The sequence below is a fragment of the Thermothelomyces heterothallicus genome (assembly GCF_042370625.1).
Source record: "Thermothelomyces heterothallicus CBS 202.75 unplaced genomic scaffold P884_scaffold_17, whole genome shotgun sequence".
NCBI lineage: Eukaryota > Fungi > Ascomycota > Sordariomycetes > Sordariales > Chaetomiaceae > Thermothelomyces > Thermothelomyces heterothallicus.
Window position 1 is genome coordinate 574,937 of NW_027192578.1, and position 19,600 is coordinate 594,536.

Here is a 19,600-nt window from a genome sequence, read left to right on the forward strand (position 1 = left end):
CCACAAGCCACAAACAACGCACAGTCCGAAACTTCACTAACCGTCTACAACGTCCCGAGTATATCTCCAGAGCAGGCTCGCTCCCCTCAGCTTCCACCTAGGCATCTGGGTGCCGTCCAGACCAAAGCTTGGAGCACCCGCATCCGCAGCCGGCGAGCAAGCCGCGATCATCGCCCGCACCCACCGGCGTCTGAACCACTTCCAGTCGTTGTTGGTCGGCCACGGGTCGCGCCACTCACCCCTCTCCCCCTCCCTCCTGCGCCCCGGGCTGCCAGCACCGTTGCCAGCGCAACGCAACTTGCAACCACCATTCCTGCTCTTCCCACCACGACCACTACCACTCTGCTCATCATGACCCCGCCCCGCAAAACCCAAACGCCCGCGACGCTCAACCCCATCCGCAAACGTCGCCGAAGTTGACGGGGAACCCGGTTCCACGTAGGCTTTGTACGCGTCAAACTCGTCCCAGCGCCCCCTCATATTGTAGTACATAAACTCTTCAGCACCCATCTTGGCGCATGGTACTGCTGCCGCTGCTGGTGATGATGACGGTATGGATTTTGAAAAAGGCACGAGAGTTGTGTGCAGCTGGTTTCGTCGCGGGTGTTGCTGCGGCTGGAGAGGTAGATGCTGGGGAGGGGACGGAGGTTGTTGTTCGAGGGCTGGTGTCAACGGGAGCGGCAGCGTGGGCGGTGGCAAGGGTGAGCTGGTGGTGCTGCTAGCTGGTGTGGGAAGGCCGGCTGGTGAGGTTTCTGTAATCGTTGCTGCTGCTGCTGCTGCTGCTGCTGCTGCTGTTGTTGTTGTTGTTGGGCTTGTTGGGCTTGCGGGGATTGAGTGGGAAGAAGACTCGGCCTTGATTTCGTCTTTGATCATGGGCGGTGATGGGCAGCGAGTTGCTGCAGGCACAACTCCATATGCCGAATATAGTGCCGCGTTTTTTGGCACAGGCATCGGGGCCATTGGGGTCAGCGTTCCCGGAAAGCGAAGGGCAGACTCAAGCTGATATTCCTGGTGGATGACAAAGATGAGCGTTTCGAGCCGCGGAAATTTGGCCAGACATGCTAACAGCTTGCCCATGTTGTTCCGGTATGACTTCCGATCCATCATGGGGTGGTAGATGCCTGGGTAGACGCCGTAAGACGTTCCCAGGGCAAGCTGAGTGATTCTGTCCCGTACTAGCGGGATCTGACTCATAAAGTGCAGAGTCCGGTGCAGCCGCTTGATGAGGAGGTATGATTCCAGGAGCAGGACATCCCGCGACAGGTCGACGTATTTTGTCGTCTTTCCTAATGTCAGGGGTTTGTAGTGATGCATAAACATGGACCGGCTCTCTCGACACACGGCTGCCATTGGCGGCGGAGGCTCCGGGTGTACATCTGCGAACATCAGCCCTTCGTGAGGCGCGGTCTGCCACTTAGCGTTGGGCGCGTCCAGGACCTCGTATACTCGTGCCTCGGGCAGGGCAAACTCCCAGATCATGTTCCGGATCTCAGGGGGAAGCCGCTGGAACTTGGTGAACCGGGCCGGGCCATGCGCCAAGCAGCAACCGGGCGTCGACTGCCCATGGTGCATTGTCGGGCCTGTCCGGCTAGGTGCACTTCCACGACGATCAAGTCCCACAGCCAAGATATACTCCTGGGTTCCGTCGCCGAACCGGTCTGCCTTTAGCCAGATGGCTCTTCTTCCCGAGATATGCCGGCTCTCCAAATATATCCGGCCCAGCCTCCTGGTTCAGTGACCCACGTTGAAGATCCCCTCCGCGCTTCAGTTTGAGCCGCCTTGAACGACAAGCCACCTCAGAAAAGGAGCTGACTGAAGCTGAAAATGCCGGCAAACTCTCGTTGACCGCCAGGGGAAAGTCGTAGCGTTGATTAGGGCGTTCGGAGTCAGACTATTCCGTGGTGCTGGCGTATTGGGCAAGTCTGTATCAGAGAAGACACAACTTATTGCAGGACTGATCGAAGTCGATGATTCAGCAGCGAATAAGGAGCAGAAATCAAGCTGACCAAAGGTGCAGTCAGAGAGACGGAATGCAGAAGAAATTAAAATAAAAACAAATCGGCGGAACGCAGCACCCTGCGTGGTCTCGCGTCATGTGCTCGTAGGTCAGTGGTTGAAGAAAGAACATGGGAGCTCTGACAGAATGGCTCAGCAGATACGAAGTGAACGAGGGCAGGGTTTTGGGGCTGGCGCAGACTTTAGCGATTTTGTCGCTCGACAAGATCAAGCAGGAGGAGAAACCACTGTTCCTCAGGCCTAGGATAGACTCCACGCTGCACAGGACCGTTCCAGAGAGCGGAGTTGGGCAACATATCGGAAATGAGCCAAGGGGGGAGGGCGGGATATCATCAAGAAGGCCGATGTTCCCAGGCGGCGCAATGCGGGCTTGCATGGAAATGAAGTGCGCCCCCCTTGCTCATCTGGAGAGCAAGATGTGATGAGGTGGAAGTTCCAAACCTTCCCCAACAAGAAATTCCAGACGGGACTCGTTGGCTCGGCGGGGCCCGGGCCAGAGCAGGAAGCAGGAGCTAAGGCCGATCCGACGCTACCGACCGCCGGGCAATGGTGGGCTTGGTCATGTTCATGTCATTCCCTTTCGCCTGACGAGGGGAGCGAGCGCACAGGGAAACCATGTTGGCAGCGTCGAGGCCCAACCAGGGCGAGGGGCGAGGAGCTCGGGGCGTTTCGTCGGCTGGGGCACCGCCAGCGGTGCGGTGAGCGGGATGACGAGCAGATTGGGGGGTCCTTTGGGAGCATTGGTTGTGAATTAGGCAGGCACGTCCGAGAGGAGGTCAGTGAGGTCACCGGAAGGGACTCTGCAGAGCAGGCAAGGGCTTGTGGATGGAACGTGGCGGCCGGCTCCGGGGTCCTATTCTTAGCATGAGAGGGCCACGTTTTATTCCTGCAGCGGCCCAATTTATTCGTCTCTTTTTGTCACACTTTTTGTTCCTACCCCCCCCCCCCCCCCTCTTTTAACGCTTACCAGTCTCGGCCGCATGGTAGCGTGCCGTTCACTGGAGAGTTGCAGTCGGGTTTGTGTGCCCGAGCCTTGGCCGGGAGGTAGTGTTCGGCGTAGCGAGGATAAGATATGTGTTGAATCCGTACACTAAAGGTGTTACCTGATGTATGTATGGAAGAAGTTCTATCCTTCGTATTCCGTATCCTACTACGGAGTACTACGGGGTAGAGAATAATAAAACAAAAAAAAAAAAAAATAGCAATCCTTGTGCATGAGATGAGGGGGCTAGCTGGGAATTCGATAGGCGACCTGCCGGGATGGTTTTGGCGGGGTGGGTTGACCCCTGGTTTCTTTCTTGATTTATTAGCGTCGAAGCCAAGAAGCAAGGCCGAGCACGACTTCCAGGTTCGGAGACAGCGGGAGGGTGGGTAAAGCTGTGACCTCAGCGATGCTTCACATAAGCACTACTGTGTACGCAGTTCGCTGCTAGTAGCGGAGGGCCTGTGAGCATGTGACGGGGAACACTACTGGCTTTGGTCGGTACTGGCTGACAGCTTTGCAACGTATGTACGTACCATACAGGAGAGAAAATTGGCCAGTGAGCGTGACGGGGAGCATGACAGCATGATTTATTGAATAATGAGGTCGTATAGTGTTTTCCGCCCAGAGTCCCAGCCGCCGAAGGTCCTTCTGGCAGCTTTAAACAAGGCATAAACTCGAAACCAAATATCGAATCGGTCATTCCAGACGAGTTTGGCAAGCTGCCGGCACTCCCAAGCCCAGCCGGCGGTCATTGCGGTTGCAGAAAGAGAAGAGCGGTCGAAAGGCCGAAAGGGAAAATAAAGAAGAAAAGGAAGGGAAGGAAGTCATGAAAATCACTTGAGAAAGGAGAATTATCCGTTGAATCAAGTCGTTTCAAAAGGTTAACGCTCTTGAGCAGGAACTGGATACCCGGTGATACCCGCCAGTCTTCAGGGTCCTTAATAAGAGCCGAAATGACCCAAAAGGCAGCTTGGCCGAGACTTACCTTTTCTAGTGTAGGGTTCATCGAATAATCCGTAGTCCGAACCACAGCCTTCCAGGCCACCCCACAAAAAGGCGGGGAACCCGGTTTGTTGAACAGTACACTACGACCGGGAAGTCCTCCGTACCAGTAACTCTTATTATTAATGCGAGCAAACTCGTTCGAGCTATTCGAGGAACGCTCTTCCTGCATCTTCAACCAGGGACTCCAATTGGGCAGTCGGTGTTGATTAGGAGTAATACGCTCAGAATTTTAAGGGAGGGGAAACAATAAAGTGCTATAATCTGAGGATAGCAGTAACTTACAGCAGCCTCGACTCCCAGTGTTGTCAAGGAGGTCAAGGAGCAGAGATAGTAGTAGAGTGACAACATGGTTCCAGATAGCCGGACCTCAAAGGCAAAGGCAAGAACGGAAGAAGCCTATATACGTGTATGCAATCCGTTGCTGGGAGAGAAGAGTCCAGCTCCAATGAGAGCAGGAATCGAAGCCAAGGGATACAAGTTCAGTCAAATCTCCTGTGGTGTTGCACGCCCCACTCCCGCCTCCCGCAGTAAGAAACTTATCGAACGTCAATCTTTTATGACTCTTTAAGGACTGGCAAAGTCCCTGCTATCGCTGATATTGTTCAACAAATCAAATGCTGACGGCAGATGCAGCGAGAGTATGTGCGAGCGAAGGCGGAGTCACGCCGGTCAGCATCGCTCAACTTCAAGCCAGAGTTACCACACATTGCCAAACTTCGGCAGAAATTTGTGGTTGTGAACACGAAAAGAAAAAAAGAAAAAAGGTGAACGGTCGGCTTATCTGGTCGGGGCGGCGACACCGAGATCGAAATGAGCTCTGAGCATATCTTTAATACATTGTTCGATTCTTGGACCGACGCTCACCATTGCAACACCGACAAATCCACCAGCAACTCGAATGGCCGACCGAGGAGAACGTCCAAGCCTTCCTTTGGGACATTTCTTCCAGTCTGCTCTGGATACTACATCGAAGGCAATTGAACCATGATTCCAGTTTCCTAGTCCCTACAGGTGTTCTCGCGCTTTCCGGCAACCAGAACAACCCGATCAATCAACAGTTCCTTCCCTATCAGACAACGCATTAACTAGTTATGCTTTATCTCGCACAACTCAGCTCGACATCAGAGATTCAATGCAAAACCTGGAGAAATGTACTAGCCTCGGTCTCGCTCATCCCCCATAGATTAGGATTGCAAAACACCCCTCAATCTTGTGGGCGAGAGCAATACCTACAGTGCTAAAATGATAACTAATCCTTAGCTGTCCCAAAACTTACCGCGTATAGCGTTAGGGTGCCAGCCGACATTTTTAAAGTTGATCCCCGCGCCGTTGCAACCCCCACCACCCCAGCCAGCCCTCGTTTGGACCGCCCCTGACCGAGCAGGGGTCCAGCTGCGGGCAAAGCTGATCCCAGCCTCATGGATTTCCTGCGGTGACTGGGATCCTCCCAACCCCTTCCGGCTCCCCTCGTCGAGGGCACCGACATGAAAGTATCTTTGCCCTGTCCGTCTCTGTTCTTTCTTGGAAGGGCGCGGCCTTGTCATTCTGATCCTGGAGCGCATCAATTGGCTACACGAGGCTACAAAGTACGAATAACTACATTTTGTACTCCGTACGCTCGAACCAGCGCATGCCACGACCCGCCGAGCCCTGATCTTCCATTCCTCTGGACCCAGCCCTCAACGACAGCCTCCAAAGGGCTCCGAGGCAGCCGACGTCGCGTCCTTCATAACAGCACCACAAAATAAAATCCGCATAGCATAGGATGGGCATCCTCGACGACGCGGCGTCGGTCCTCTCGGCGCGGACCTCGCACTCCAAGCGGTCCAAGTCGCACCGCAGCAGCCGCCACTCGCACCACCATCACCACAGCAAGTCGCGCTCGCGCTCCCGCTCGCGGCACCGGTCGTCCCGCTCGGCGGTAGGCGCGGCCGGCGACGGCGGGGTGGCCGACACCCTAAGAGGCGTCGCCGCCTCCATCTTCGGCACCGGCGAAGAAGACGACGACGACTTGGGCTACGGCAACGACCACCACCGCCGCCGACGCAGCCGCCACGACGATGACGACGGCGGCGGCGGCGGCGACGGCGCGCGTTCCTTCTTCAGCCTCCCCAACGTTTCCAAAAGCACTTTCTTCAGCAACTTTGGTAAGTCCCTACGGCAAAGTGAAACTGTAAACTGAACTGGCCAACTAAACTAACCCACCCCCCCCCCCCCCTTTTTTTTTATATATATTTTTCAACAGGCCGCCCGCACACCTCGTCGTCCTCGTACTACAAACGATCCCCCCGCCCGGGCTTCACGGCCCGCCTGGTGCGCAAGCTCCGGCGCCTGCTCCGCGACCTGCTCTACTACGCCAAGCGGCACCCGGTCAAGGTCTTCACGCTGGTGCTGATGCCGCTCGTCACGGGCGGCGCGCTGACGGCGCTGCTGGCCCGCTTCGGCCTGCGCCTGCCCCCCTTTCTCGAGCGCATGCTCGGCGTCGCCGCCCGGGCCGCCGGCGCCGGCGCCGCGGGCGACTCGCTCGGCCTGGTCGGCGAGGCCGTCCGCATGGTCAGCGGCGCCGGAGGTTCCTCCGGGCCCCGCGGCGTGGCCAAGGCCAGCGGCGAGAGGGGCCGCGACGGCGGCCTGAAGTGGGAGCGGAGGAGTCTCGAGAGGGACTATGATATTCCCTATGGCGGCGGGCGCGGCCGGGGTGGTGGTGGTGGTGGCGACGGGTGGAGGGATGGGCTCAAGGGGATTGCCAAAATGTTTGACTGACTGACGAAAACGGAATGATGATGATCGGTGATGACGATGACGATGATGACGATGATGACGAGAGAGATGACTAGTGATGGAAACTGGATACGTCTTAGGGTAGTGGGTGGAACATTAGTTGCTATAAAGGGCGTTGGGCATGCTTGACCATTTAAGCAGATTTCTTTTATCTCTTCAATGCGCGACACACAGTGATCAAGAGAGCCGATGTTACGGGCCAAACAAAACGGGTCTATTAAGCACAATCCGAGTCTATCATTAAAACGCCAGCCTCCCTTCCCACCAATCATTAGGGGTAGTAGAACTCGACCACTGGGTATTTCCGCACAGCAGACTGAGTGAGCGTTGGACTGAGACGACGATGAGGACGACAAACGACTATTTTCCCTTCTTCCGCCCGGACTTGGTGCTGCCCGATATAGATTTGCGCTTCGCCACCGGAGAGGACACGGCCGCGGATGATATCTTTACTGGGGGCGGCGTCCGATCACGAGACGATCGCGGCTCCGGCGCTGGTTCTCGCCGGGTATCAGCGCCGTTTTTGTGCCGTGACCGGCTGCTTCCGGAGACGACCCTCGCTCCGCGCGGATGATCGTCGACGTCGTCGTCCGACGGCTCGCCACTGTGCCGGCGGCTGGCGCCACCTCCGGAGCCATAGCTCGCGTAGATGTCGTCAACCTCCGCAATGCTGTTCCGCACGGTCACAGCAACAGCAGCAGCAGCAGCAGGAGGAGGAGGAGCAGCAGCAGCAGCAGAAGCAGCAGCATGGTACGACGTGCGTGTGCCTGCCGTCATATACTGGAAAGGATCCGTTTCTGACGGCTGGTGAACCGTCGCAGGCTGCTCGGCGCGGACGTAGGTATACGTGAACGGCGAGGAACTCTGCTCGCGGTCCGTGGCGGCGCGACTCGGCGGTCTTGTTGATGATGTCGTTCCAGAGCGCGGTCGGCTGCGTGATGAGGGCGGCGGGAAGTAGCCCATGGGTGGATAGGTTGCGTGTCGCTCCACCCCTGGCTCCGGCGGGGGCTGCTGCGGTGGAGGGCTATCGTCTTCCGCTGATGGCCGCTTCTGCCGGAAACTCGGATCGAGCTGCGAGATGGGAATCGCAACCCGCTGCTCCCGCCGTTGTCTGCGCGCCTCCATCTCCATGCGCTGCAGCCGCCGCTGATAGGCAGCCAGCTCCTCCTTGGTCAACTTGACGTCCTGCTTGCCCTTGGCCTGGGCCCGTCGGATCCGGGCCATCGCCGCGTCGGCTAGCGCCTCCTCCTCCGGGTCCAATAAGGGCAGCCGAACGCCATCCTCCTCGTCCGAATCCTCGTCCGACTCATCCGTCGTCACGTCATCCTCCTCGTTCTGATGTGCATAGCCCCTCCGCGACCGAGAATTACCGTCCCTATTCCCCAGAGCTAACCCCGTAACTCGAAGCGGATCACTGCTAAACCGATGGCCCAATGCCCTCGTTGCCGGCCCGGCGCCCTGCGTCTCCGAATCATCGTGGCTATCCACCTCCTCCACAACCCGTTGGCCAAGCTCCCACCACCTCTCCTCCTCCTCCTCCTCCTCCTCCTCCCCGTGGCGCGCCCCGTACGTCCTCCTCTCGCGCCTCGATGGTCTTCCCCATGGGGGCGCAGGTTTGGGAGCTCGCGGCCGACCACCTAGACCGCCTCCCCGGAAAAAGCCTCGTCGATCGGCTTGTCCAAGAGCGCGGCGTGGCCGAGGATGACCACGCCGCTCGCGCCAATCAGCCACATCATGGTGCCGAAGACGCCCGAGATCAGGGCGATCGGGATGGCGATGACGTAGAGACCCGTGTACAGCTGCACCGTCGAGAAGCGCTGCTGGCCGAACTCGAGGTCGCGGCCCTCGAGCTTTCCGATGATGAACATGCCGACGACGACGAAGATGATGTCGAAGAGCAGCCAGAAGTTGGTAAGCAGGCCGTAGATGCAGAGCATGGCGAACACGACGGCGTAGTTGCTCGAGAAGTGGCCGAGGTTGTAGTTGACGCGCGACTGCATCTCGGCAAAGTTGGCGGGCTTGCTGACGCGCTTGACGTCAAAGAACTCGGACAACGGCCGCATATTCGAGAAGCGGCTGGCAAGCGACCCAGAGCGCACGCTGTTGAAGCGCTCGTTGAGGTTCAGGCGCGACGTCAAGACGTCTATCGGGATCTGTATCCGTGCCATTGTGGGAAGTGGTGTATTGACGGAGCAAAGAAAATTGAGACAGAATGCGCAAAGGAGATCTGTTGCAGAGACAGTCGCAGTAGCTCGGTGTCGTCGCTGTTTTTCAAAGCGCGATGCGGCGGAAGGAAGGCGTCTACACGGCGTCGTATTGTTGTTGGCTCTCAATTGCGAGATCTGGCAAAAACGCGGGTGTCAGTTTTCGGCACGAATCAAAATAAAGCGGCCCTTGTGGTCCGCTCAGGGGTAGCGCATTTTCGGCGCAGTACCCACTGGGTTGCGTTTTCCAATGGAGCTTGGCTGAATTGGGCTTTTTGCGTACCTGCTGCCTGGCTGGGAGACGTAATCGAAGCGAAGTCGATGACGACGCCCGCTCCGTGATTTCCTTTTCGCAGCGTGCTGGAAGGAAAAATTTCGTGATTGCGACAGGGAAGTGGCGGACGCCGTTCTTGGGACCAGGGCCCTGAAATGGTGATCTCCGAAACGGGCCACAAGGAGACCCCAGCGCCACGGTCGTTTGCCGAACCCTGGTTCCTTGGGCACTCCGGGCTGGGTACCTTATTGCCCGACCCGCTGAGCAGCCGGCTCCACTCAATCTCGCTCTCCAGATCCGGCGTCCACCGCAAGCTGGCCAGAAACAGGCCGTGGAAAGAATGGAAGAGAGAAGAAAAAGAGGAGAGAAGGAAGGAAAAACTGCGGGCAGACCCCAGGTTTTCTAGCTTCCAGGATGCGTCCAGGGAAGGGGAGCTGCCAGCTGCCAAGTGCTGCGTTGGCGGTGGGGCGGCAGGCTCTGCGCAGAATCGAGCTGCTGCAGCTCTGCCAGTCAGCATCTGCAAACTATCCGAGATCGAAAAGGCGGAGAGCGTTTGCCGGCAGCGGGGCGGGACGACCGTCGACCGACTGCATGTCGACGAGGAGGCCGGTGGCCGTGCGGACTGTTCATGCCTGAGCCCGCCCGATCGGCTACGTACACATGGCATCTTCCCCGTCGCATGGTCATCCGTTGAGTTCTGCAGTTCAGTGTGTCGTGCTACTAGTGGATATACTTAGGACAGGACTCTGTATCACTGGCCTAGAGCCTAACTCTGTCTGTAGAGATCAGCCAACACCCAAGTAAGGACTATGAGCAGGGCTATCATTCTGACACTGCGAGATGCTGCTCCTCGCTCGGCGCCTCCTCCTGGACGCTCGGCTTTGTATGGTGCCCTAACGTAACTAGGGTGTTTTGCAAGGCATCTCTCTGAACCTGGAACTACCGAAATACCGCATGGCGTTCTATATTCTGTCGTTGAAAGACGTCGTTTAAGTTTTACACCAGAAGCGGGCGCCCAATAGCTCTTCACGGAAGGTTACCGGACTTTACGAGAGCAGTATGTTCGATATATCCTCTCTACGGGACATCAAAGCGTCGATGTCACTGATTTACGTATGGTGGGATGTCTCTGTGCGATGATGAAAACCATCTTCGCATGTGTCTTATGTTGGCACGGGCTATAAGGCTCTGAAAAGGTTTGTAGCTGCCCTGCCTGAGCGAATTCGAAGTAGAAGCAGTTACCGAAAAACCTGGAGAGCAGGTGCAGCTGAGCGTGCTTGGAAGAGTCCTCTTGCTGAAGGAAGGCGCAAAATAACCAGCGGTTCTTGGTCATACGTAATTCCCTCAAAAACTCGATCCTTGATTCTCTTCAGCTCTCTCCAGCTTGGACAACCGTAATGGTGACCTGCAGCCAATACAGGTACCCATCAACTGCTTCTCGCACTCTTGAACTTCCTTCCCAATCTAGAGTGGAGGAACACGCAAACCGATTCATCGCATCATGGGGGATGAAGTCACTGAGACCCAACAACCTAAGTGACAAACGAAGCGCTGGAGATCGAAATGAAACGATGGTCACCATCCTCACCGTCGCCATCACAATGCTCATCACGTCAGCCGTCGTCGTCCTTGTTCTTTTCTTTTTTTTTTTTTTTTGGAGCTCATTGAGGCGCCGCCACCCAACTCCTCTCCAATTTGCTCAACCGTTTCCCTTGACTCTGTGGTGACGCGCTTCGAAGCTCATACGTTAGTTCTTAGTGGCTCTAACCGGTATACGTCTCTCGCAACGCCCCCTCCCACGAACCCGCCCTCCCCCCTTCCCAAACACACAGACAGAGGTCTCCAAAAGACAGGGCCCGCGACGGGTCTGATTTACGAGGACGATGGGCGCCGATGTCGACCCCTCGTAGCTGACAGGGCATTGCGGCTTGGACGGAGGCAGATGGGCGCCTACTTCAACGTGGTGCCGCAGGTGGACAGGCACACGCGTGACGAGGCGCTGGAGCCCGTCCCTCCGCGGGACATCGAGATGGCGAGCAAGGGCACCTTTTGGGGTTTGAGGGGGTTGGATGGAGCATCAGGGATTCTATGAAAACTGTTGTAAGGAAAAGGGAGGAACTTGTGGGGAGGGGAAAGGGGGGGGGGGCAAGAAAAGGCAAGAAACCATATCAGGAACGTGACGATGAGAGATGCACCGAGGAGAGAGATAGGTGGCGGGGGATGAGCCATGTTTAGAGAGATGGCCATCTGGCAGTTGATTGTTTGTCTTTGGAAGAAAGTAAGATTTCTTGTCCGCGCGATACAGAAGCCAAGGAAGCCAACCAAGTCTATATCTCTTGAGCGCTCTAGTGATGAATGGAAGAAAGGAGGCTGGCCCCCTCTCTTTACAGCGAGACGCACCCGTTGGCGCTGTCCTCGACGAACAGGCTGCCGTAGATGAGACCCTCGTCGATGCCGCTCTCCTGGTATCCCGAGTTGACAACGTCGTCGGTGCCGGTGGGCTTCTTGAGCAGGCCGATCTGGTACTGACCCTCTCCCGCGTTGTTGTTGGACACGGCGTCGGTGACGCTCTCGAGGGGTTCGTCGGCCTCGGAGTAGTACACTTGGAGAGTGCTGGTGAAGGGCGGCGGCCCCTGTCAGTTGCTGGCACTTGAGAGCAAAGTGGGTCCTTCCGGAAGGTTCTCTTCGCCGACAAGACCCCAACGGGAAAGGGGAAGGGGAAAATAAAAAAGGGCGAGACTTACTTCCGGTTGAAGTCGAGAGTGATGGCAAAGTTCTGCCACTGGTTCTCGAGGATGGGCGTCGACCAGATCTGCTGGTTGTTGCGGTTAAGGACCTTGTAGGTGTCTTTTGGGAGACCCTCCTGACCGATAATGGTGCCGGTCTCGAAGTTGAACTGGTTGGCCGAGTCTAATCACGAAAGAAAGCAGGATTTGTCAGTTTGTTTTTATTTCTTACTTTTTATTTCTTTATTTCTTTCTTTCTTTCTTTCTTTCTTTCTTTCCTTTTTGGACAATATAAAGGGTGCTGTGGAGGGGGGGAGTTGTTGGGGGTGGAGGGGAACTTGTACGACATACAATCAGCCGCTTCGTGCCAGACGAGGATATACTCGTGGCTCAGGTTCAGGGCCCGCTGGGGGTCGATCTTGACACTGAAGTGGATGGTCTTGACGCCCTGGGAGCCGGGGCTGCCGTTGTTGGTGTCGCCGTTGAACTGCAGGCCGGCGCGGCGGAAGCCCTGCTGGGACTGGAAAATGCTCTCGTCGCTGAGGGTGACCTCGAAGGGCTTGTGGGTCTCGTTGTCGAAGTGGGCGGTTCCGGCGTCGGGGAACTGCAGGATATCGCTCCACTTGAGGCTGTTGCCCTTGACGTAGTCCGGGTTGAAGATGGAGGTGCTGGCGCTGTCGAAGTCGGTCGGCTGGGCGTCGGCGCTGACCCGGCCGTCAAAGACGATGGGGCACTGGATCTCGGCGGCCGCGGCGCACACGCTGTCCCGGGGCAGGGAGGCGCCGTTGGCTGCCGCGGCTGCGGAGAGGAGGCTGAGGAGCGTGGTGGTGGAGTGCATGGCGCCTCTGTTGTACTTGAACTAATCCCGTAGCTTCAGGCTCGGGGCCCGTTTCGTCTTCTGATGATGACGACACAAACACATTCTCACTCTTCTCCAGGATGGAGGTTCCCTCCCCCTGATATATCCCCATTCACTCGAGATCCCCCCATTTTCAAATCGTCTTATCAAGGCAGCGGCATGTCGATCTTGTTTATTTCGGCTGAATTATGGCGTGTTTGGCGAGCGGCATCACGCACCGCGCACAGAGTTTAAAATGATCGCCCGCAATGGCGGAATCTGCCCCATGAAGCCCCGTTTCCTCAAGGGAGTGTCCTTCCGTGTCGCCAGTTTGGAATTGTGGGGTCGCCGACCGATATCCCCGGGCCGGCTTCCGGTAAGGAGCCATCCCACGCCCCTCCCTTCCAAATGAAGCTGCCGGCGGATTAGAAACAAAGTTGCTGTTTGTAGCATAAGGGTTAGGGTCTAATCCAGACCCCAAGCACCAAAGTGACCAGAAGAGTTCCTTCGAGTGCCTTTGTGAAGGAATCGGATGCTTTCAGGTGCTCCGCAGCCGTACATTTCAGGAACAATACTAAGGCATCACAAACACCCCATTCAGGAAGCGCAGCACAATACCAAGGGCATTCCGAGCTAGGGAAGTCGCAGTCGGCCATAATCAGAACATGGAGTGCAGCATAAATACCTTAGTGGGCATCGTGCTTGTTCTTCAACTCGGTCGCTCTAGACGAGACTTGTCAAGACTTTTTTTTTCGAAGTAGTTTGAGTGGTAGCTCTCGGACGAGAACGACCAAAGAACGAGAAAGAAGAAAGAGGAAGAGAGACGGTTATGGCGTCTCATATGCCTGCCGGCTATGCCGAGGACAGCCTATACCGGTACCTCGCGTACTGGACGCGGGACCCGTCCAATGTGTCCAAGCTCGATATTGCCGCCATCACCTGGGCGACTGAGGAGGAGCGGCGGGCAAGACAGAAGAAGTACTGCCAGGTAGCATCTGACTACTACGATCTCGTCACGCCGCTGTACGAGCAAGGATGGTATGTGTGGATCGAGCACTTCCTGTCCATCAAGGCCATTATTTAGCGGAAGGCCGAGGGCTCGGGGCTGACATCGCGAGGCCACAGGGGTCAGCAGTTCCACTGCAGGCCCCTCATGCGCGGCCTCTCTATCCGGAAGAGCATGGCGGCGTACGAAAAGACGTTTTCCGGGCTGGCCCGCCTCAAGAAGGACATGCGCGTTCTGGACCTGGGATGCGGCATGGGCGGGCCAGCGAGGACCATCGCCTCGACCATCGGGTGCAGGATCGTGGGGCATCACGAACAATGCCTGGCACGTCGAACGTGGGACGGCGCTCACAAAGGAGACTGGACTGGAACATCTGATCACGTTCATTGAGGGGGACTTTCTGGTATGACCTAAACGCTTCTGGTTGTCATAGTGAGCGGATGTGTGGGAAAGAAGAAGGAAAAAAAAGGAGAGGAAGAGAAGAGAAAGAGAACAGCTAGCTGATGGAAGAGCAGAAATTGCCGTTTCCAGACGAGTCCTTCGATGCGGCATAACTCGGTCGAGTCGTTGTGCTACGTCCCTGACCCGGCCGAGGTCTACAGGGAGGTCAAGCGGGTGCTGAAGCCACCAGGCGCGCCGTTCACGTTTCACGACTTTGTCATGACGGAGCAGTTTGACGAGACCGTCCCTGAGCACCGCAAGGTCCGCAACTGGATAGAGTTTGGCAACGTCATCACCAAGATGCCGTGGGTGCCCGACATGCGGGCGGGGGTAAGGGCGGCTGGTGAGTCGAGTTGCTGAGCGCTAAGCACACCCACCACATTTTGACGGTAAAAGGGAAGAGGGCTGAAAGGAGCGAAGTGTGGCAGGGTTCGAACTCCTCCGAGAAGAGGACATGGCGTTCCGCAGCTCGCCGGCCCCGTGGTACTATGGCCCCGCTGGCGATATCGGGTGGGAATGGAAGATACCCGGATGGCCCGACTTCTGGAAGGTGTTCCAGATGTGAGAGCCCTTCCGCGGGTGTGCTCATGCCGTTTACCACGTGATGATCCTCGTTGGCATGGCGCCCCCGGAGGTCTCGACCCTCATGGACACCATGTGGTACTGTGCCAGGAGCGTGGTTCAAGGCGGGAGGATGGGCATCTTCACGCCCATGTACGTCTTTGTTTGCCGAAAACCGGCCGGTGGGTTGGAATCTTGACCAGGTACGAACGAGTGTTTGAACAGGCTTGGCTCTGGGGAATCGAAGGGTTAGGGTTGCGCTTGGCACTCGATGTCTCGGTTGTTACCTCCACTGCCCCGAAGTTAGTTACTGCAGGTAGTTATCCATCATTCGCGTACTGATAAAGCTCCTGCCATTCATTCCGACCGACAGCCTGTCCGCCCCGATTTGGCCCTGAATAACCGGCCAATCGACCATGGTGGCTCTGTCTGCTATACGCAAGCCGCATTCCACTCATTTGGTTTGGTTCGATCAATAGTCGCTATCTTGTTTGCTCGCCGTGCAACGTCACCACGGTGCCGCTCGACTAACCGTACCTGTCCGCCTTCGCTTCTATCATTTTACGTTGTAATTATCCGTTGTCCGCCGCAAACATGGCTCCCTACCGAGACTCCCCGCAGTCATCTCTCGCGCACGGCCCGAACAGGGAAAGGAGCCAGAGTCCGGCGAGAATGTCGTACGAGTCAGGGTCTTCGGTTTCCACGACGAGCATCGTGTTCGACCGCATCAGCGAGCGCGTCGCCGCCGTCAGCAAAGCCGCTCCCGAGAAGCACCGCCGCGGGGATAACGGCGAGAGCGACGATGAGGACCTCAAAGACGAAACGAGGTACGAAGATCTCGAGACCGGACCCTTCCTCGGGAGCGGCAATGGCAACCCGACGCAGCATGCCGACGTCAAGGGAAAGGGAATGGACCGGGGACTGCGCAGGGCGCTCCTCATTGCAGCTGGTCTGCTGGTGTCCGCCTGGGTTGCCGGTCTCTTTGTTTACGTCGCGACCAAGTCCTACAAGCCCGCTTCCGAGATCGCCCACGACCCCCAGGCCACCATCGTGCGGGGCTCGGCAAAAGCCATCACGCTCGACCAGGTGCTGAACAGCTTTTGGCGCCCCGAGGTCCGCTCGATAGAATGGATTGCCGGGCCCGACGGCGAAGATGGCCTGCTGTTGGAGAGGGGCGAGGGCAAGGATTTTCTCGTCGTGAAGGATATCCGTGCGCAAAACGGGGCTGGCGTTGCTGCCGATGCCTCAGTGGCCGACTCCAGAACGTTGATGAAAGAGGCAAGGTTCGAACACGGCCAAAAGGGCTACAGCGCCGGCAAGGTGGTGCCGAGCAGGGACCTGCAGAAAGTTCTGGTCGCAACCAATGAGAAGTCCAATTGGCGCCATTCGTCCTACGCAGCGTACTGGATCTTCGACGTTAAGACGCAGACTGCCGAGCCACTGGTTCCGGGAGAGCCCGAGGCCCGTCTTCAGCTGGCGCAGTGGAGCCCAACCAGTGACGCTGTTGCTTTCACCCGAGACAACAACTTGTACCTGCGCAAAGTCGGCTCCGACAGCGTCGTCCAGATCACCCAGGATGGTGGCTCCGAGGTGTTCAACGGAGTCCCCGATTGGGTATACGAGGAAGAGGTCTTTTCCGGGCCGAGCGCCACCTGGTGGTCCGAGGACGGCAAGTACATTGCCTTTCTTCGTACAAACGAGACCGGTGTGCCCGAATACCCGGTTCAGTACTTCCTCTCGCGGCCCAGCGGCACGGAACCCGAGCCGGGCGAGGAGCTGTACCCCGAAGTCAGGAATATCAAGTATCCCAAAGCGGGTACCCGCAATCCCGTCGTCGAACTCAAGTTCTACGATGTGGCACGCGGCGACGTCTTCTCGGTGGATACCTCGGGCGGCTTCGCGGACGACGACCGGCTGATCACGGAAGTCGTCTGGGCTGGCGGTCAAGTCCTGGTCAAAGAGACAAACAGAGTCAGCGATGTCATGCGCGTTGTCCTGGTCGACGTCGCAGCGCGCACGGGCAAAGTTGTTAGGACGACAGACCTCAGGGCCCTCGACGGCGGCTGGTTTGAGATTACGCATCAAACCAAGTACATCCCGGCCGACCCGTCCAAGGGTCGCGGCCACGATGGCTACATTGACCTCATCATCCACGGCGATGGCAACCATCTCGCCTACTTCACCCCGCTGGACAACCCCGAGCCCGTCATGCTGACCTCGGGTGACTGGGAAGTGGTCGACTCCCCCTACGCGGTGGACCTGGACAAGAATGTTGTGTACTTTGTGGCGACCAAGGAGTCGTCGATCCAGCGCCACGTCTACCAGGTCGGGCTCACCGGGGAGGGCCTGGCTCCGGTTTCCGACACGTCTTCCGAAGGCTACTATGCCGCCTCGTTCTCCATCGGGGGCGGCTATGTTCTGTTGACTTACGAAGGTCCCGGAATCCCCTGGCAGAAGGTCATCAGCACGCCGAGCAACCCGCGCCGGTACGAGTACGTTGTCGAGGAGAACCAGGATCTTGCCGAGAAGGCCAAGAGGCACGAACTCCCCATCAAGATATACGGGACCATCGACGTCGACGGTGTCGAGCTCAACTACGTCGAGAGGAGACCGCCACACTTCGACGCGGGCAAGAAGTACCCCGTTCTCTTCTATCAATACAGCGGCCCCGGTTCGCAGACGGTCAGCAAGAAGTTCCTCGTCGACTTCCAGTCGTACGTTGCCTCCGGGCTCGGATACATCTGCGTCACGGTCGACGGGCGCGGGACGGGCTACATCGGCCGCAAGAATCGTGTTCCGATTCGCGGCAAGCTTGGCCAGTGGGAGTCGCACGACCAAATCGCCGCGGCCAAGATCTGGGCCGGGAAGAAGTACGTAGACGAGGCGCGGCTGGCCATCTGGGGGTGGAGCTTCGGCGGCTACAACACGCTCAAGACGCTCGAGCAGGACGGCGGACAGACCTTCCGGTACGGCATGGCGGTGGCGCCGGTCACGGACTGGCGGTTCTACGACAGTATCTACACGGAGCGGTACATGCTCACGCCGCAGGCCAACGAGAAGGGGTACGACGGCAGCGCCATCAGCAATACCACGGCGCTCTCGCAGAACGTGCGGTTCTTGATCATGCACGGCGTGGCCGACGACAACGTCCACTTCCAGAACTCGCTCACGCTGCTGGACAAGCTGGACCTGGCTCAGGTCGAAAACTATGACGTCCACGTGTTTCCGGACAGCGACCACAGCATCTATTTTCACGGGGCGAACCGGGTCGTCTATGATAGTAAGTTGTCCCTCCGGACAAAAGTACCATTGTGGGTTTTGCGCTAACGATTATGACAGAACTGACGAACTGGCTCATCAACGCTTTCAACGGCGAGTGGATCAAAGTCACGAACCCAACACCGAAGGCCAAAAAGAGGTCGGCCTAAAAGCACCGGTAACACGGTGTGCAAGTTGAGTTCCTTTTTTTTTATTTTTTTTGACTTTTTTCTTATGGCATGGGACCTCGGGAGTTCATGGGTATATATATATAATGGCACCTCTCTGGCATCTATCTGGGTATCTTGGGATACAAGCACTGCATCTTTTGAGTTTCCTTGCACACGACCGACTTATCCGGACTCGGTGAAAAAAACAGCTAATCGAACGACGTCCGGTAACCAAGCTCCTTATCAGCTGCTCGTAGCGGCCAGCTGCGGGGGCACCTGGACCGTGTCGTCAATCTTTTCGATGATGGCGGCTGTGCCGTAGGCGCACACCTGGGCGAAGCCGCCTAGGTCGCTGGCGTCGAAGCGCATGGCTATGACGGCGTTCCCACCACGGGCCTGCGTCTCAGAGACGATGCGCGAGATGGCGTCGTTGCGCGCACTGTAGAGCTTTTTTTTTTTCACCCGTCAGTCAGCTCGGTCTCTCACATCAACTTTTCATTTCCTTTCTTCTTCGCTCTTAAGATTGGAGGGTTAAGATGATATATAATGAAGGGAATGAGAGACGGATTGCATGTATGTATGTGTACGAGTATGTACAGAAACAACACATACCATGTTGGTGAACCACCTTAGCTCACCGCCGGCGATGCTCTTGAGCACCATGCCCAGCCCGGCCGCCCAGTTGCGCGAGCGCACCGTGAGCCCGTAGACGGTGCCCAGCACCCGCACGACCCGGTATCCGGGCACGTCGAACATGGTGGTCGTGATTACGCCGTTGGTCTCGGTGAAGCCTGGTACATATGCCGAGCAAAGGTCATGTCAGTAATTTTTTTGCCCCTTCTTCTTTTCCCACTTCATGTAAAAGACGGCGTACAGTGGAGGTCGGAGATCTGCGGCGGCACATCGGCCGGCTGCTGGTCCTTGTGTAAGGAGATGCGGTGGGACATTTTGTGGTGCTGATGGGTGACGCGAGGGTTGGTTTGGGTGTAAGGTGTAATTAGGGCGAAACTGTCGAATGTCGAGTTGCTTGACAGACGATCTCGGGCTTACGCAGTGAGGGGGGGAGAGGCCGGAGGCCCTAAGATGCCAATTATCTGCGTGTATGTATTATGGAATCTCTCCCTCTGACTCTCGATCCAGGGGAAGGGCGAGCCAGCCATTACTTATAGGACGAAAAAAAAAAAAAAACCGCAGCGAAGACGACGAGGGGGGATGTGTGCCTTGTCACGTCTCATGATCTTCGTATCCTACGCCAGCATTTCCTGCTCTCTCTGGTCCCTAAAAACCCGTCATAACCACTATCTAAGCCCCGGTGTGGAGAGGCTTACACCAAGACAC

The 19,600-nt window shown here is 57.1% G+C and overlaps 11 protein-coding genes across 11 annotated transcripts; 6 read left to right on the forward strand and 5 right to left on the reverse strand.

The window, feature by feature from the left end:
* Positions 1 to 36: 36 nt before the first annotated feature.
* Positions 37 to 1,572, reverse strand: P884DRAFT_204083 (uncharacterized protein; the record flags this gene model as incomplete). Its single annotated transcript, XM_069438550.1, has 1 exon — positions 37 to 1,572. One exon carries the CDS (start codon positions 1,570 to 1,572, stop codon positions 37 to 39), a length of 1,536 nt encoding a protein of 511 aa, XP_069296228.1.
* A 571-nt stretch (positions 1,573 to 2,143) lies between these two features.
* Positions 2,144 to 3,003, forward strand: P884DRAFT_278851 (uncharacterized protein; the record flags this gene model as incomplete). The annotated part of the gene is made up of 5 exons (XM_069443234.1): positions 2,144 to 2,162; positions 2,203 to 2,300; positions 2,330 to 2,565; positions 2,614 to 2,759; positions 2,987 to 3,003. 5 exons carry the CDS (start codon positions 2,144 to 2,146, stop codon positions 3,001 to 3,003), a joined length of 516 nt encoding a protein of 171 aa, XP_069296229.1.
* Positions 3,004 to 5,463: 2,460 nt separating this feature from the next.
* P884DRAFT_330848 (uncharacterized protein) lies at positions 5,464 to 6,976 on the forward strand. Its single transcript, XM_069445701.1, has 2 exons — positions 5,464 to 6,153; positions 6,252 to 6,976. Exons 1-2 carry the CDS (start codon positions 5,772 to 5,774, stop codon positions 6,764 to 6,766), a joined length of 897 nt encoding a protein of 298 aa, XP_069296230.1. The 5' UTR covers positions 5,464 to 5,771; the 3' UTR covers positions 6,767 to 6,976.
* Positions 6,977 to 6,979: 3 nt separating this feature from the next.
* P884DRAFT_261547 (uncharacterized protein) lies at positions 6,980 to 8,341 on the reverse strand. Its single transcript, XM_069441568.1, has one exon. It carries the CDS (start codon positions 8,006 to 8,008, stop codon positions 7,145 to 7,147), a length of 864 nt encoding a protein of 287 aa, XP_069296231.1. The 5' UTR covers positions 8,009 to 8,341; the 3' UTR covers positions 6,980 to 7,144.
* An 80-nt stretch (positions 8,342 to 8,421) lies between these two features.
* On the reverse strand, positions 8,422 to 8,952 carry P884DRAFT_204419 (PRA1 family protein-domain-containing protein; the record flags this gene model as incomplete). The annotated part of the gene is made up of 1 exon (XM_069438575.1): positions 8,422 to 8,952. One exon carries the CDS (start codon positions 8,950 to 8,952, stop codon positions 8,422 to 8,424), a length of 531 nt encoding a protein of 176 aa, XP_069296232.1.
* A 465-nt stretch (positions 8,953 to 9,417) lies between these two features.
* P884DRAFT_271024 (uncharacterized protein) lies at positions 9,418 to 10,255 on the forward strand (the record flags this gene model as incomplete). The annotated part of the gene is made up of 3 exons (XM_069442398.1): positions 9,418 to 9,969; positions 10,026 to 10,062; positions 10,182 to 10,255. 3 exons carry the CDS (start codon positions 9,418 to 9,420, stop codon positions 10,253 to 10,255), a joined length of 663 nt encoding a protein of 220 aa, XP_069296233.1.
* A 367-nt stretch (positions 10,256 to 10,622) lies between these two features.
* Positions 10,623 to 11,354, forward strand: P884DRAFT_330850 (uncharacterized protein; the record flags this gene model as incomplete). The annotated part of the gene is made up of 2 exons (XM_069445702.1): positions 10,623 to 10,874; positions 11,201 to 11,354. The coding sequence occupies exons 1-2, from the start codon at positions 10,660 to 10,662 to the stop codon at positions 11,352 to 11,354; spliced, it is 369 nt and encodes a 122-aa protein (XP_069296234.1). The 5' UTR covers positions 10,623 to 10,659.
* Positions 11,355 to 11,646: 292 nt separating this feature from the next.
* P884DRAFT_204274 (uncharacterized protein) lies at positions 11,647 to 12,826 on the reverse strand (the record flags this gene model as incomplete). Its single annotated transcript, XM_069438565.1, has 3 exons — positions 11,647 to 11,875; positions 12,007 to 12,172; positions 12,340 to 12,826. 3 exons carry the CDS (start codon positions 12,824 to 12,826, stop codon positions 11,647 to 11,649), a joined length of 882 nt encoding a protein of 293 aa, XP_069296235.1.
* An 829-nt stretch (positions 12,827 to 13,655) lies between these two features.
* P884DRAFT_278855 (S-adenosyl-L-methionine-dependent methyltransferase) lies at positions 13,656 to 15,033 on the forward strand (the record flags this gene model as incomplete). Its single annotated transcript, XM_069443235.1, has 6 exons — positions 13,656 to 13,864; positions 13,952 to 14,132; positions 14,188 to 14,235; positions 14,364 to 14,503; positions 14,742 to 14,823; positions 14,908 to 15,033. 6 exons carry the CDS (start codon positions 13,656 to 13,658, stop codon positions 15,031 to 15,033), a joined length of 786 nt encoding a protein of 261 aa, XP_069296236.1.
* Positions 15,034 to 15,190: 157 nt separating this feature from the next.
* P884DRAFT_226938 (dipeptidyl peptidase IV N-terminal region-domain-containing protein) lies at positions 15,191 to 18,598 on the forward strand. The gene is made up of 2 exons (XM_069439669.1): positions 15,191 to 18,114; positions 18,174 to 18,598. Exons 1-2 carry the CDS (start codon positions 15,429 to 15,431, stop codon positions 18,260 to 18,262), a joined length of 2,775 nt encoding a protein of 924 aa, XP_069296237.1. The 5' UTR covers positions 15,191 to 15,428; the 3' UTR covers positions 18,263 to 18,598.
* On the reverse strand, positions 18,506 to 19,364 carry P884DRAFT_293230 (uncharacterized protein; the record flags this gene model as incomplete). The annotated part of the gene is made up of 3 exons (XM_069444209.1): positions 19,137 to 19,364; positions 18,875 to 19,053; positions 18,506 to 18,709 (listed from the first exon to the last, which is right to left on the reverse strand). The coding sequence occupies exons 1-3, from the start codon at positions 19,207 to 19,209 to the stop codon at positions 18,506 to 18,508; spliced, it is 456 nt and encodes a 151-aa protein (XP_069296238.1). The 5' UTR covers positions 19,210 to 19,364.
* Positions 19,365 to 19,600: the final 236 nt, after the last annotated feature.